Below are 14,190 nucleotides of genomic sequence, written 5' to 3' on the forward strand. Positions count from 1 at the left end.
CATTTATATTCAGTATTTCAACAACCATAGTAATTGTTATATAACACCTACCGCTGAGAATGATGAGAATTGCCGAGAATCAAACGAACTATTTTCAATTTGGTCAATTTTCTGGAACGTTTACAATCGTTCTATAATCGAACCAATATGCAATAACAAATTCGAATTTAAAACAAATCGAACATTTTTAAAATCGAAATAGATAAAAATATTTATAACAATGTCTGAAATGTTATTAATTTAATACACCTAAGTACTCGATGAAGACTAAATCCTCTCCCTCTCCCACGAGGGGGACTTTCGAAAAATCCCTTCTTAGCGTGCATTCCCATGGTATAACCTACTAAAACGCAGATAAAAACGAAAAATCGCATCTAAAATAGTACAGTAGAAGCGGTTCTTCCGGTTATGCCTTAATCCTCTCCCTCTCCCCCCACTGGGAAATTTTGAAAAAATCTTGTCTTATTGTGCATTCCCATGGCATACCCTACTAAAACGCAGATAAAAACAAAACATTGCATCTAAAATAGTACAGTAGAAGCGGTTCTTTCCGTTAAGACTTAATCGTCTCCCTCTCCCCCCGCGGAGGAATTTCGAAAAATCCCTTCTTAGTGAGCGTTTTCATGACTTACCCTAACTGTGTACCAAATTTCACCTCTTTAGGTTCAGCGGTTTGCTCTGGGCGATGATGAATCAGTGAGTGAATGAATCAGTCAGTCAGTACAAGCAATTTTATATAAATAGATGATAATAAGGATTATTAAAAATATATTAATTATATTTTTAATAATGTTTATTATTAATATATATTAAATACGATCATATAAATACAAAATATTGAGCATTAAAAATTATCTTAAAAAACAGTAAAAAATAATTCGAAAAACTTGTATACAGAATACAGAGTCAACGAAGAAAAACATTCTTCACTTGGACATTGTCGGTTGTTGCAGCATGTTATATATTAAAATTACAGTAGAGCATCGTTTATCAGAATCAATTGGGGACTGGGGTTGTTCGGATAACTTATTTTTCGGTTAACCGATTATGTACGAAAAAATATATTAACCTATCTCGTGTTGTAATTTTTTTCCGTTGCGTATCGCTTTGTGTTAAATTTTCGTCGATGTTAAGCCTATCGTATACTTTTTAAAATAATAATCGTGGCTATTGTATTGTTAAAAATTATTTCTTTATTTCTTACAAACAAAGTAAGTATATTGAGAAATATAAAAACCAAAAAATACATAATTTAGAAGATGATCTACTATCAAAAACGTTCGATTCAGCACGACACACAGTCCTCAGAATGACACCACACAAAAGTGTCAGTGCTGCCAGCTAAAAAACACACACCAACAAAAAAAATATTGGAGTAGCCCAAGATATAGCCAAAGATTGCAGCGCCACAGCACTAGCGAAAATTTAAATTTGTCAACAGTAATGCTTTCAGATAACCGACGTTTCGGATAACCGACTTTCCGATAAACGACGCTCTATTGTATTAAATTTTTGTTAGATATAGCCTATATTGCCGTTTACAACTCGATTATTTTAAACCAGACTACATTACTATAAACTTTTTATCTGGAGACCGCTTATGTAAAGAATACATTCACAGAATTTAGATATAAAATTTTGCTCTCTGTGATTTCTGTAGATAATATCCTCAGACGACTCTACGTTATTTGTTTCGGAGAAAATTATTCGAAGATAATACACTAAAATACACTTTTCTAATCGGACAAGATATTTATTATTTTATTAGCACTTAATATTTTAACAATAACTCTATATTCGTACATACATCATTATTCTAATTACATGTACTGTACTTAAAAAGACTACTCTCATATAAACCACAACTATACTCAGCAGAAAATAATTAAATATGTAATCAACACCTTATCATTCACTGAGAGATTATTTTTAATAAAACTAACGTTTTCGATCCATTCAATACGAAATAGATCCAAATAGAGTCGTTGCGAAAATTGTATACGAGAGTGGTTTAACGAAAAGCTACAACTGAAAACGTACGTCTTTATGAACTGTAAGTGATACAAATATTAATTATTAGTTTGTACAATTTAACGTAATTGCTTTAAATATGTTCTATGTAAATTGGTAGTTTAGATAATATCGCTAAGATGACTCTGTGAAACTTGCTCGGAAAAAGAGTGTCAACACTTACTGTATGAATTTAGGTGTAATATACGAATACTGGCCACAGGTAAAACAAATATTGTTAAAACATGTTGTAATTTTCAATTTACTTATTTGAATTTTTTGCATAAAGTATAAGAATGCCATATTCGAAAGCCAGTAGTCAAGCGGTTATCCTCGACCCCGTTTGTTCTACAAGTGATATATAGAATATGAAACTGTCCATCCTGTACGACATCTGTACACTAGTGATTTGTGCTTTATGGTATGTTTTTTAAGAGTTTTTTAAGAATTTTTTGAAAAAACAATTTATCTACATGATGTTTTACTCGCGTATTTTTGTACATTTTGTCTCATGTTTTATTTTTTACGTTTAGTTGGCTGAAGAAGGGCCAATGCCCGAAACGTAAAAAATGTAAAAAAGCGTCCCAACTGAATAAATAGTGAATAATTTGCCAAGAGTTGAAATATGTCACCTTAGTGTGTGTGCAAAGAAACAGCAATTAATTGTGTGATGAATTCGACAGTATACTGAAACAAAATGCATTTTTTCTATATAAAAGTGCTTGTATACTTGCTTATAAAATAATAATATTAGTAACAATATATACGTTGTTATAATGTAATATATGAGATATTAATCTTATATTTAAAACTGCTTGCTTGTCGAAGAAAAAGAAATTGTTGCTTCTGAATCCCACTTCGTTTCTCGATATGGACATTAATACTTCCACCTGAGAACAAAGAAAACACATTTGATTGTACTGTCGTTACGCGAATTTTGATTTAAAATATAATAAAATTGAGACATATTTTAATGAAAATCGAAGTAAAACATTTAATTTTAAAATTATGAAATAGTAATTACCATTTTGTTATTGTTCTCGTCAAGGAAATAAATGTCCATTATACAAGTAAAAAACCGTTCCAGTAGCGATGTTTTGCAATTAACTTCTTCCCTTTGTATTTTTTCTTTTATGTCTATAATAAATGTGTCTAACAATTGAGTACAGAGGAAGGTAAGAATCCAAAGGAAACCCTCGCTATAACAGAGGATGCTGGCGTTGGTGAGAACGCCGAATAAAAAATGAATGGTACAGAAACTTTCTTGCCAGAATAATTTAGAGTATTCGTAAGCGTTCCTATAATACACGTACAAAATGCTAAATGACAAACACGCAAATACTTGGACTAAGCTGAAACACATTACAATCAAGTCTTGATAATACAGTAATTTTGGGTGAATTTTCTTTGCGCATTTTACGTTTTCGTCCAAGATTTTGATCGCCTTTATTATGTGAAATGCATTTGTATTATACAGGTAAAGAAATAACGGAGACATTAAAAATTCACCAAATAATACGAAGCGTAAATGCGTTACGTAAACCCACAGAACGGGTATGCCACAGAATTCATCAATATGCAAATTTATAAAAATCTTTGATAATTCTTCCGGATATAAGACGTAAATAGAAATTAGTGTTATAAAGTATGTATTAAATAGAAGCGCTTTAACCCATAAATAATCCTGGCGTTTGGGTATAAATACACCAACGACGCGTAAAACGTTCAGATATGGACGAATTGCATCCAAAAGAGAATATTCCATGAAGAATTAATAGATTTATACTGACCGGTAGCCTGAAAAGAATAAAATTAAAATTTCTCTTCGTTTCCTCGATGTTCTACGTGTCTATTATCCATGCAAGGTTAATACTTACTGCCTTGCTTTAATTATATTTTAATTCGCTGCGAGGAAAATATGCGAATATTGATTGACATAATGGAAATTTTATGGTAATCTTATTTTAAAATCCATTAAGTTATATTTATCTTTTTCGACAGTAATTTTTAAAACATTTAAAGAATGTGAATGACTAAAAGACATGTGATAATTGGTGTGCTGAACAAATAGTGTATTATAGTTACTGCCAGAGACCATCATTAGCAAAATCGATATTATTCTTAACAGTTTTCTAAAAGCAGTAATAGAATAACGCCATCTCTCCACATTGAAAACTGCTTATTTTTTTTATAATCAAAGTTTATTATTTATTCACCTCAGAGTCATTCAAAAGGAATATTTTAACAATAAATATATTTTATTTAAATGTTTATAAGCTTAAGTGTAAATACCTGGAACGAATAAAAATAATTTTATTCATTATATATATTTACATTGTCAATTTACATGAAAATATTAAGCAGAAGCGATATTTTAAAACTATATATTTCTCTTGTAGTTAATACTTACTGCGCGATTTTTTCTACAAACAAAGACGATGCGATTTCACCTTACTATCCGTAGAAAACACTACTTTTCCCGCATTACAGTTGGACTACTGCAGAAAAAGTAAGATAAGAAATAAGTCCAACATCTACTTATAATTTTCTAGTGGTTATGTATATGTAACAATGAAATGTATTGGAATCGTGAAATTTACTTTCCGAGATTTGGCAAATCTCCATGTTTTGAGACTCCTGAACTCAGAATGATAGAAAAACGAGAATAATTTCGTGGATATGTGTGTGTATGTGTTGGCGTAGTTTCTTTTAATATCTCCGGTCGGATAAAGATTCGGAAACAAAATTTAAAATGGTAACTTGTAAAATTTTTCAGGTAGTTTCGCATTCTACACTTGAAGATTACAGTAAACTGGCATAGTAGACCGTAACAGTTCTATTCTCTGGAATACTTCTGGAAGTAGTGAGCCAATTTTGGGTATTACTTGTCCCAGGTATATATATGCTGATGTATTGGTTCTAGCGTAATGTCATTTATTATTATGTCTTGCTTGTCTAATAGTTCTTTGTACATAATCTTTATTATCGCCAAGTTCATATTAGGTCCAATTTCATTGATATCTGCGTTTAAATCACTGACTACTTCTTTATTTCTTTCTACAGGATCTTTAGATATTGTCAGCGAATCTTAGATGTTCGAGGTGTTGTTTATCTATAGATAGACCTTTGTTCTTCCAATCTATTTTACAGAATACATTTTCTAGAGTTGACGTGAAGAGCTTGGAGAATATTCAGTTTTCTTATCGAATACCTTTGGTAGTGGGAAATTTTGGAGTGTCATCATATATTCTGACTTTAGCTTTTGTTTCTCTATATATGTTGGTTGGTGTTTCTATGTATAGTTTGTCAATGCTTTGGATGGTTAAAGCTTCTGTTATTGCTCTGTGATATATGGAATCAAAAGCCTTTTCGACGTTGGTGAAGGCTAGTTCCAATGGTATTTGATTTTCATTTAATAATTTTTTTTGTGTTTGGATATGGTTCATAGTACTGAAACCATTTCTAAAGCTAGCCTGTTCCCGCGGTTGTACAGCATCTAATTTGTTTTGCTGCCATTTTTATAAATGATTATGATATTGGTGCAGTTCAAATGATCTGGGATGCGTTTTGACCTTAAGAAATTTTATTTTTTTAATTTTTAGTGCATTTATGTGAATAAAAAATTTACTTTAAAATATTTTAATATATGTTTTTTTAGTGTATTCAAAAGCACTATCCTGTAATAAGTTAATTGATATGATATTAAGACCTACTCTGTAGCTAAAGCTCATTTCTTTCTATTTTTCGAAATATTTATTTGTTAGTTAACACATGTAATGTTATATAGGTCAAGAAACATTCGCTCCAATCACAAACTATTAGATTAAAACCAAAGCAACAAAAATAAGCGCAAAATATTATAAAAACCTCGCAAATAATGGCGCTAGAAAGGAACGAGATAAAAGACAATATAAAACCATACAATTAAAGTAAACAAGAACCCAATACATCACAGTAAAATACAAATCCAGGCGTAACAGATATTTATGTTTAAGGCGCATACACGCATGCTCTATTCGCTAAAAGCCGAATATTGACCTTTGGCCAAACCATCTGCCGAAATATCACCGGCCGATGAAGCATGTCCATGCATTCGGTTATTTGCATATCGAGATCAAGAAAATCGACGATTCTCAGACGATATTTGTGTCACTGCTTCTATATTTCAGCGCTGCCACGGTCATCGAAGAGAGGAGTTCCATCGTCGTTACCTCCAACACCAAAAAGCATACAAGGAAAGGATTAAGCAATAAAAACTTGAGTCATGGAGTGCCTTCTGCTCCAGGGCTGGTGGCAATCCCTGCAATTTCATTTATAAACTCAGCGTCAACAAAATGAAAACTACAAATCTTATAAGTAGTGGAGATATTGGTAACACTGCAGACGACCTCAAAACCACTGTGTGTAGACTTTTTGAAGCCTTCTGCCCCTCTGACCCTATTGACAATGATACACCAGACCAGGTCCGAATTAGGAATATAGATCATTCTGAAAGGCTTTCGGGAGACGATCCGCTTTTCTCCTACTTGGAAATTGATGATATTATTGCCACCTTGTCAAGGAGGAAAGCTGCGGGTCCGGATCAGATTAATGCTGACATCATTCGGGAGATCTGGGGTGCCCGGCGAAATTTTCAATACCTGCCTGCAGAAGGGCATCTTCCCTCGTCCCTGGAAAAATGCGCAATTGATTATCATTCCTAAAAAGCGCGGAATGCCGCTCATAGTCAGTAACATGCGAAACATCTCTCTTCTGTCATCCTTAGGCAAAGTGTTAGATAAACTTTTATTTAACAGGCTTTATTGGTTCTGAGAGTCTCAGAGACTTTACCATAGCGCTCAGTATGGTTTTAGGAGGCAAAGAGGGACCATAGATGCCTTGATGGACCTCAAGACCCACATCAAAGATCTACTTTCTGAGCATGCCTAAGTGTTTGGACTTAGCCTAGATTTAAAGAATGCATTTAACTCGGCATGGTGGCCGCAGATCCTGAACCGGCTGAGTGAAAATGGATGCCCAGAAAATTTATTCAATTTAGTTAAGGACCACCTTAAGGATAGGGTGGCCACAATCAGAATAGGTAATCAGTCCTTCTCCAACCAGCTCCAACGGGGATGCCCGCAGGGCTCTGTTTGTGGCCCATTATTTTGGACAATTTTGTTTGACAGCTTTCTTAGGCTTGAGTTTGGTCACCGCTGCAGAGTCTTTGCCTATGCCGATGATGCCTTTCTCGTCTTTCCGGTTAATTCTAGGCGCACGATAGAGTCTGCTGCCAACGATATTTTGACAAAAGTAGACGAATGGGGTGTCAGTAATAAGTTAATATTCAATGCAACGAAGACTAAAGGCATTGTTTTCACAGCTCTTCAACAGATTTGTATCGACGTGTTCCGTGTGTACGCTTCAGAGACTCTTCCATTAAAATAGAGGAACATGTCACTTTCCTTGATGTAATCTTTGATCACAGGTTAACCTGGAAGAAACACATTATGCACGTATCTAACCGTTCCAGCCTTGTTTTTAACAATCTGCTCCGAGTTGCCAGGAACAGATGGGGTCTTGATCATGTAGCTGTCAATGCCATCTATGACTGCGTGTTTTTGCCCACTATTTGTTATGCTTCTGCTGTATGGGGAGAGGCTGCCTTCCATTCCCATAATCATCGGCGTCTCAGAACAGCACAACGTCTGGCGCTCCTGCGTCTGACTAGAAGTTATTCCACCGTGTCTAACGCTGCTCTTCCTGTGCTTGCCGGGAAGCTCCCCATCCTGCAGCAGATCCAGTACTGTACAGGCAGATTTCTTCTTTCCCGTGGTAAATGTATTACCATCTCAGGCAACGTATATGACGCAACCTGTTACGAAATAAGTAGACCTTTTGCAGACCTCCCGCATCCTGCACTCAGAAGAGGTCTTGGGGCTCATGACTGTGCTACCAGCATCGAAGTTTTTACCGATGGCTCCAAGACTGAGCAAGGCACCGCAAGTGCTTTTGTTGTTTATGTCGGTAGTGAGGAATTTCATCTCGACAGCTTTCCCCTGCACCCGGAGTGCTCAGTGTTTCAGGCAGAAATGTTTGTCGTCTTTAAAGCAATAGAATTCTGTAATAAAACTTTCAGCAACTACAATATTACTATTTTCACTGACAGCCAGGCCACGGTCCAAGTCTTGACTAACAAAGATACCACTCATCCTCTTGCTAGGGACACTTTGTTCTCTGCAGATCAGTCCAGTAATAATTATCATATCAAATGGATTAAGGGGCACTGCGGCACTCCAGGTAACGAACGTGCAGACTTCCTTGCACGTGTGGCTGCCTCCTTCAGGGACATTAACCCAGTGTACAGCCATTTACCGGTCTCCAGGTTAAAGCAGCTCCTCTGGCAGCATACAATTGTAGCGTGGCAACAAGAATGGGAGCGTATCCCAGAGCAGCACATTTCCCGGCTGTTCTTCCCAGACGTAACAAGACGCCTCAGCTTGAAATGGGTTCACTCTCAACACCAGATGTCACAGCTGCTCTCAGAACATGGTAAATTCAATGTATACTTACATCGGTTTCTACACAGTGACACTGACTGCTGTCCAAACTGCGATGTTCGTGATGGAGTAAGGCATTATCTTTTGTCTTGCCCACTGCTGGAGGACATAAGGAACGAGCTCAAACTTTACGTGGAAAAAGATAATCTCAATTGGCCGTGTAAGCTGGAAATTTTAGTGTCGAGTAAAAAGTACTTTTCCCCTTTTCAAAGGATGGTCAAGCGTTACTTTAACAGAACATTAATACATTGATAAAGGTTTTTCCCCACTTTTCTTTACCACATGACTCCTGACATCAGGATTTTATATCTACGTGTATTTTGTTTTTTTTTCTTTAACGCTCATTGTCGGTTTTCCTGCTCGGCATGTCACCTCTATGTACACACTGTATATATTCATTCCGACTATGCCTAGCGGTGTCGGGCATAATAAAGTTTATTTTGTGTGTCTGTCTGTCTATATTTACGTGTAGTAAAACACAAAAAGAAGATGGTGGATAGTGTCACTTCACCAACCGAAAAATCAATCAATCAATCAACATTTATTTGCTATGGCTTTCGCCTTTGCAAAGGGGTTACAAAATCGTGTAGCGTTAATAATACAAAGATTGTTATACATGGTTTCAAAAAGAACAACAACACAAACAATAAATGATAACAACAATAAAGCCTAATTAATAATGAATTATGTTAGCATATTTAATAAATAACAGAAAAATTTATAAACTTTAAATAACATATCAGAACTTAAATTGTCGTCATATAAGCAAAACATATCAAAATCGGTTGTCAATAAAGTATCTCTTAAATGCTCGGTAATTTCGCAAGATACAAATAAATGGTNGAAAGAAATAAACTATATTGTGACTAAAATAAACTATTGATATAATTATAACATTAGATTTTTTATGCAAAATTCAAATTAAATTGTTTGATTGTTAATCTAAATTGTAAAGTTTTAAAAATGTAAGTTTATTTTACAATCACAATAGTAAATTCTCCAAAATAACTTTTTATACTTCTTGCTCTATATCTCGTTATTACCTTTAAAAAAAATTGAAGAGATTAAAGAGAGAACAACAGGAACAAAAATCAATGCATGAAATGCAGTTTCTAATGCAATAAGAAATACAATTTTCACTAATATAATTAAAGCGTACATATCTCTGTATACAAATAAAATTCCTAAAATAGTCGACACAGATCCTTGACATATTGGATAGCCGATACGATACAGACTGTCTTTCATTCTTTCATTAAGGGTTTGGTAAGGAGAACAAATATACGCGTAAGATATGTGAGCCGGATAATTGACGCAGAATCCGACACATAATATCAGACTCATGATAGATAAAATGTCCATGTTTATACCCCACAGAGACATGTATCCTTAAGTTTCTACAATTGTGGATGTTACCGATATTGCAACGAGAACTGCAACGGCGGTGTTTGGTATGAAAACTATAAAAAGAATCATGACCAAAAGTGAAGTGATCCAAAATAAATCCTGAATTGTACGTCCAATTATAATTCCTTGTTCGTACAGAGGTGCGACTGCTGCATGAACAAGAACAGGAAAATTAAATTCGTCAGCAATTTTCCACAGAGTTGTTAACATTTCTATTTCAGCTGCTTGACTTAACGTATCATTTACAAGTACATGAAATCTGCTACTTAAAATATCGGATCCATCAGAGTTGAATGCGATATCGTCAGAGAATTGTTCCGCTGATTTAAATTTCAGGAAAACATTGCGAAGTCCATCCAAGAAATCTTCTTTAACCGACATGTTGTATCCTCGTAATGAATACTTTGCTAGCGAATGATTTTGGAATTCTTTGTAGTATTTTAACCAAGATACTCTGAATCTGGAATGTGCAATATATGGAAGACTTTCGAATTTGTTGAGTAGTTCGTCTACGGATTTTTGTACATTTAAATCTGAATAATCAAGTGTTCTATTAATTACTATATGGTAAGGAAACGTATAACGGCCAAAACTATTATAATATATTTTAACACCCTGTGTTATTACCGATTCTTGTGGATGTAACTTAGTAAAATCTATACCGTCTTTTATAGTTAACGCTCCCCATAATCCAAATGATAAATTGAGAAAGTACACGATGATAAATGCTATCTTCGTTACATTCATAGATAGAATTTTTCCAAACTTGTCTCTGAAATATGCCATTGTTGGCTCATTAGTTGACGTTTCTTCTGTAGAAACATTTTCGATATCTTTTGTAAATAAAATTACCATTTAAAATATTAATACGAGATTTATATTCGAAAAGTAATTATACACAATATATAGTCAATTTTTTAATCATTTAATGTAATATTAATTATCTGCAAATGAAATGAATATAAGAAGTATAATTAAAATATGAAAATAAAAAGTATTTAGATATTTTATAAAATCACATCAAAAAGTATAAGTATTCAAAAAGATTATCCTCTTCTTTACGATATTTTTAACCATAATTTTCATTTTGTTTTAAAGGAAAGCCGTTTTTTTGTTAAAATAATATAGAAGATAGCCAAAAAAATAGTGGAAAGTCAAGAAAAAAAATAAGCAGAAAAAATTAGAAAAATAAAAGATCCCTCTCAGAAACTTACAAAAGAATAATACTACGTAAGTTTGAGTAGTAACCTACACCAAAAACCAGTGCAGCGACAAGCAAGCTAGAAAGAAAAAAGTTGAAATCTTAACTTTAAAATAAAAATTCAAACGTATTTTTAAATAAAGCGACTTTTGTAGAAATCATTCTTCAATAATATATTAAACTATTCTAAATTAACGACATCTACTGTGTTTTAAATACTGTAAAGTATCTATAATGTACTATATTAGCTGTGTCAATTCAATATGCTATAAGAAACGTTCACGTAACTGAAAACAAGATAAGTTATGAGTACTAATGTTATAATACTACATATGCAAGAACATTGCAAGTAACCTTAATATATATATATATATATATTAATTTTAATTTTATTTAAACGTAACTAATCAGAACAAATGTTAATTATCGTAAGGTTTAATGGTTTAAATTAATGAAATTCAATATTAACAACATACGTAGTTGTGACGTAAAAATAAAGATGCAATTAACTACTTGCTAGTAATTGGGCAACACGAATTAAGTTTCTGCAAATAATTTCATATTACAGAACACTTAAAGAAAATAATGCATTATACAATCAATAACCTACAAAATTACACTTCATTCTATGGCAGCAGTCTGTTGATGCTTCCATGTAAAATCTCATATGCCATACAAATTATGAAAAACCGTAAACATATATAAATATATATTTAATTTAAAAACTAAAATCATCTTACGGATATCAAGACGAAATGCTTGTTGTTGTTTTTCTTCTTTGTATCCTGATAATGCCATGCAACCTGCAAAAAACGTTATTTGATACAAAAATGTGAACACTACGCTGGTTGCCGAATAATAATAAAACATTCTTATAAGAGGGAAAGATGACATCATTCCAATGCAATAGGAAAACAGATTAGTCAACGATGTTTAAGTTATGGAAACTCCTGCTTCACCCAATGTTTCTTCCATGCGTTTCTGTATTTTATGCTTGGGGTTTGATATTCTCCAACACGCCAATAATACGAAGGCATCATCGATCCCTGTCACTGCATCAAAAAACTTTTATTAATTTAAGAATTCATAATCTAAAAGTAAACAAATATAAATGTGCGAGTAATTACTTACTGAGAACTAAAAAAGGAATGTTGATGTTCCAAATACTATTTTGAACACCAACAGCCGACATGAATCCGAAAGAGGTGACGACAGCCAGACCGGCAGAAACGACACTTGCAACACCCAGAAAAGGCTTGCTTTTTGCCCAATTGTTGCTCATACAAGTAACAGTAGTAAACACAGAAATAAATGCAACTACTGCACCGATCATTGGTTTTATATTTTCCGCTAATTGCACATTTCGTTGTTCCATTGACCAGTTGTAGTCAATGAAACACAGAACATATTTAAACTGATGATTTCTTATGCGGTTGTAAACTTCTGTTCGCCATTTTTCTATCACATTGTGTTTTTTCTTGTCGCTTTCGTCAGTGAAATAAACTAATCTCATATCATTTGCTGTCTGAATAAAATCGTTTTCATCTTCGGTTACATCCCCAAAGTTGAGAGAATAAATTCGAGAAGAGTATGTCAGCGGATCTATGTCGAACGGATACTTCAATTTCTTTTTTCGCTGCACTATATTATCAATTTCGGGCAATATTTCGATAATCGGATTTTCAAAACACTTTTCGCCTACACGTCCACAAATATCAGAATATCCAATTTTCGTACCTTTAATTTTCGTATTAACTGTTATATTCTTAATAAATTGATCTGCTTGACTTATTTCTAGTAGCACGTCTTTCTCGAGCATGTCTCAACCACGTTTCTTTCTAAACATGACAAACACGCAATTTGGTATGGTTGTAAAACCTGCCGGATCAAGGAACTGCGATGTATTAAAAGAGAACGTTTTGTCAATGAACTTCTTAGTATTATAGACTTTTCCTGAATCTGCGAATACCAGTTCCATTGTGTTTGAGATGGTGTTTATATTAAAGATGAAGGCTGAAAATGACGCTGTTATAAAAATAGGAAAAATAATAAAGTAGTAAGGATGAAGTCCGATTAATCTTCCTAATTTTCAAAAAACGATGGATAATCGAAACGATTATCCATCGTTTCTTAACACAGTCGGTTTTCATGTTTTAATTTTTAATTATAGAAAGATATTATTTTGTCTATAAAAAACAAAAATATAACATCATTTAGATAATTTTAAAAATTTACCAAAAGAATTTTTTCATTGGATGTAAGAATAAAAGTGTCCTTCATCTGTTTTCTCATTGTGTAATTTCGGGTTTTTTTTAAAAGAAAGTCCCTAAATAAAGTCATTATCGCCAATGAAGTTTTTAATCCTAAAGTCATACGAAGAGACAACAGATGAAGCACATTTATAAAAATTATGTCTGATAAGAACATTTTTGCAAATACAGTAGACTCCCCTATAAGACGGGGTTATATAATGCGGATTCGTATATCGCGGCGATAAATTGCGACAGTATTCGTATAAAAACGCTAAAAAAGACTCGTAAAATGCGGTAAAACGCCATCGACGACTCGTGTCGCAAAAGCATTGGTCGAATCTGAACTAATAGTGGACGAGCAGCCGAACTACTTACACGTTACAGAGAGTTTAGGCGGGTAAGTTGAGTTTACTATCGTTTGTACAGTATATAAATTAGGTACTGTAAGTTTAATACAGTACTGTAATTTTATACATTTCTTGTGAAAAAAAAACTACTTATTTAACGTCCATAAAAATTATTTATATTAATGATGTCTGCAAAGTTTAGATAATGTTTCGCAGAAAAATTACTTATTAGAAAACGCGCCCGCCGTTTGGTTCGCTGCTCTGCGACGAAAACAAGTTTAAGCAATGGAGACGTCGAACGGTGCACACTCGGTAAGTAATTTTACATTTTTTTGTTTATAGCATAGCTTATACGGATTATTCCATGAAAATTATACGTGTTTTGGAAACGTTGAGTCAAATTAGTCTAGAATCGATTAATTTTATTAAAGAAA

The 14,190-nt window shown here is 33.6% G+C and overlaps 1 protein-coding gene across 1 annotated transcript; it reads right to left on the bottom strand.

The window, feature by feature from the left end:
- Nucleotides 1–9,938: 9,938 nt before the first annotated feature.
- LOC111629541 lies at nt 9,939–12,976 on the bottom strand. Its single transcript, XM_023373459.1, has 4 exons — nt 12,289–12,976; nt 12,117–12,209; nt 11,898–11,960; nt 9,939–10,789 (listed from the first exon to the last, which is right to left on the bottom strand). The coding sequence occupies exons 1-4, from the start codon at nt 12,974–12,976 to the stop codon at nt 9,939–9,941; spliced, it is 1,695 nt and encodes a 564-aa protein (XP_023229227.1).
- Between the last annotated feature and the right edge of the window lie 1,214 nt (nt 12,977–14,190).

Source organism: Centruroides sculpturatus, unplaced genomic scaffold, assembly GCF_000671375.1.
Source record: "Centruroides sculpturatus isolate CEXI.00-Female unplaced genomic scaffold, Cexi_2.0 scaffold499, whole genome shotgun sequence".
NCBI lineage: Eukaryota > Metazoa > Arthropoda > Arachnida > Scorpiones > Buthidae > Centruroides > Centruroides sculpturatus.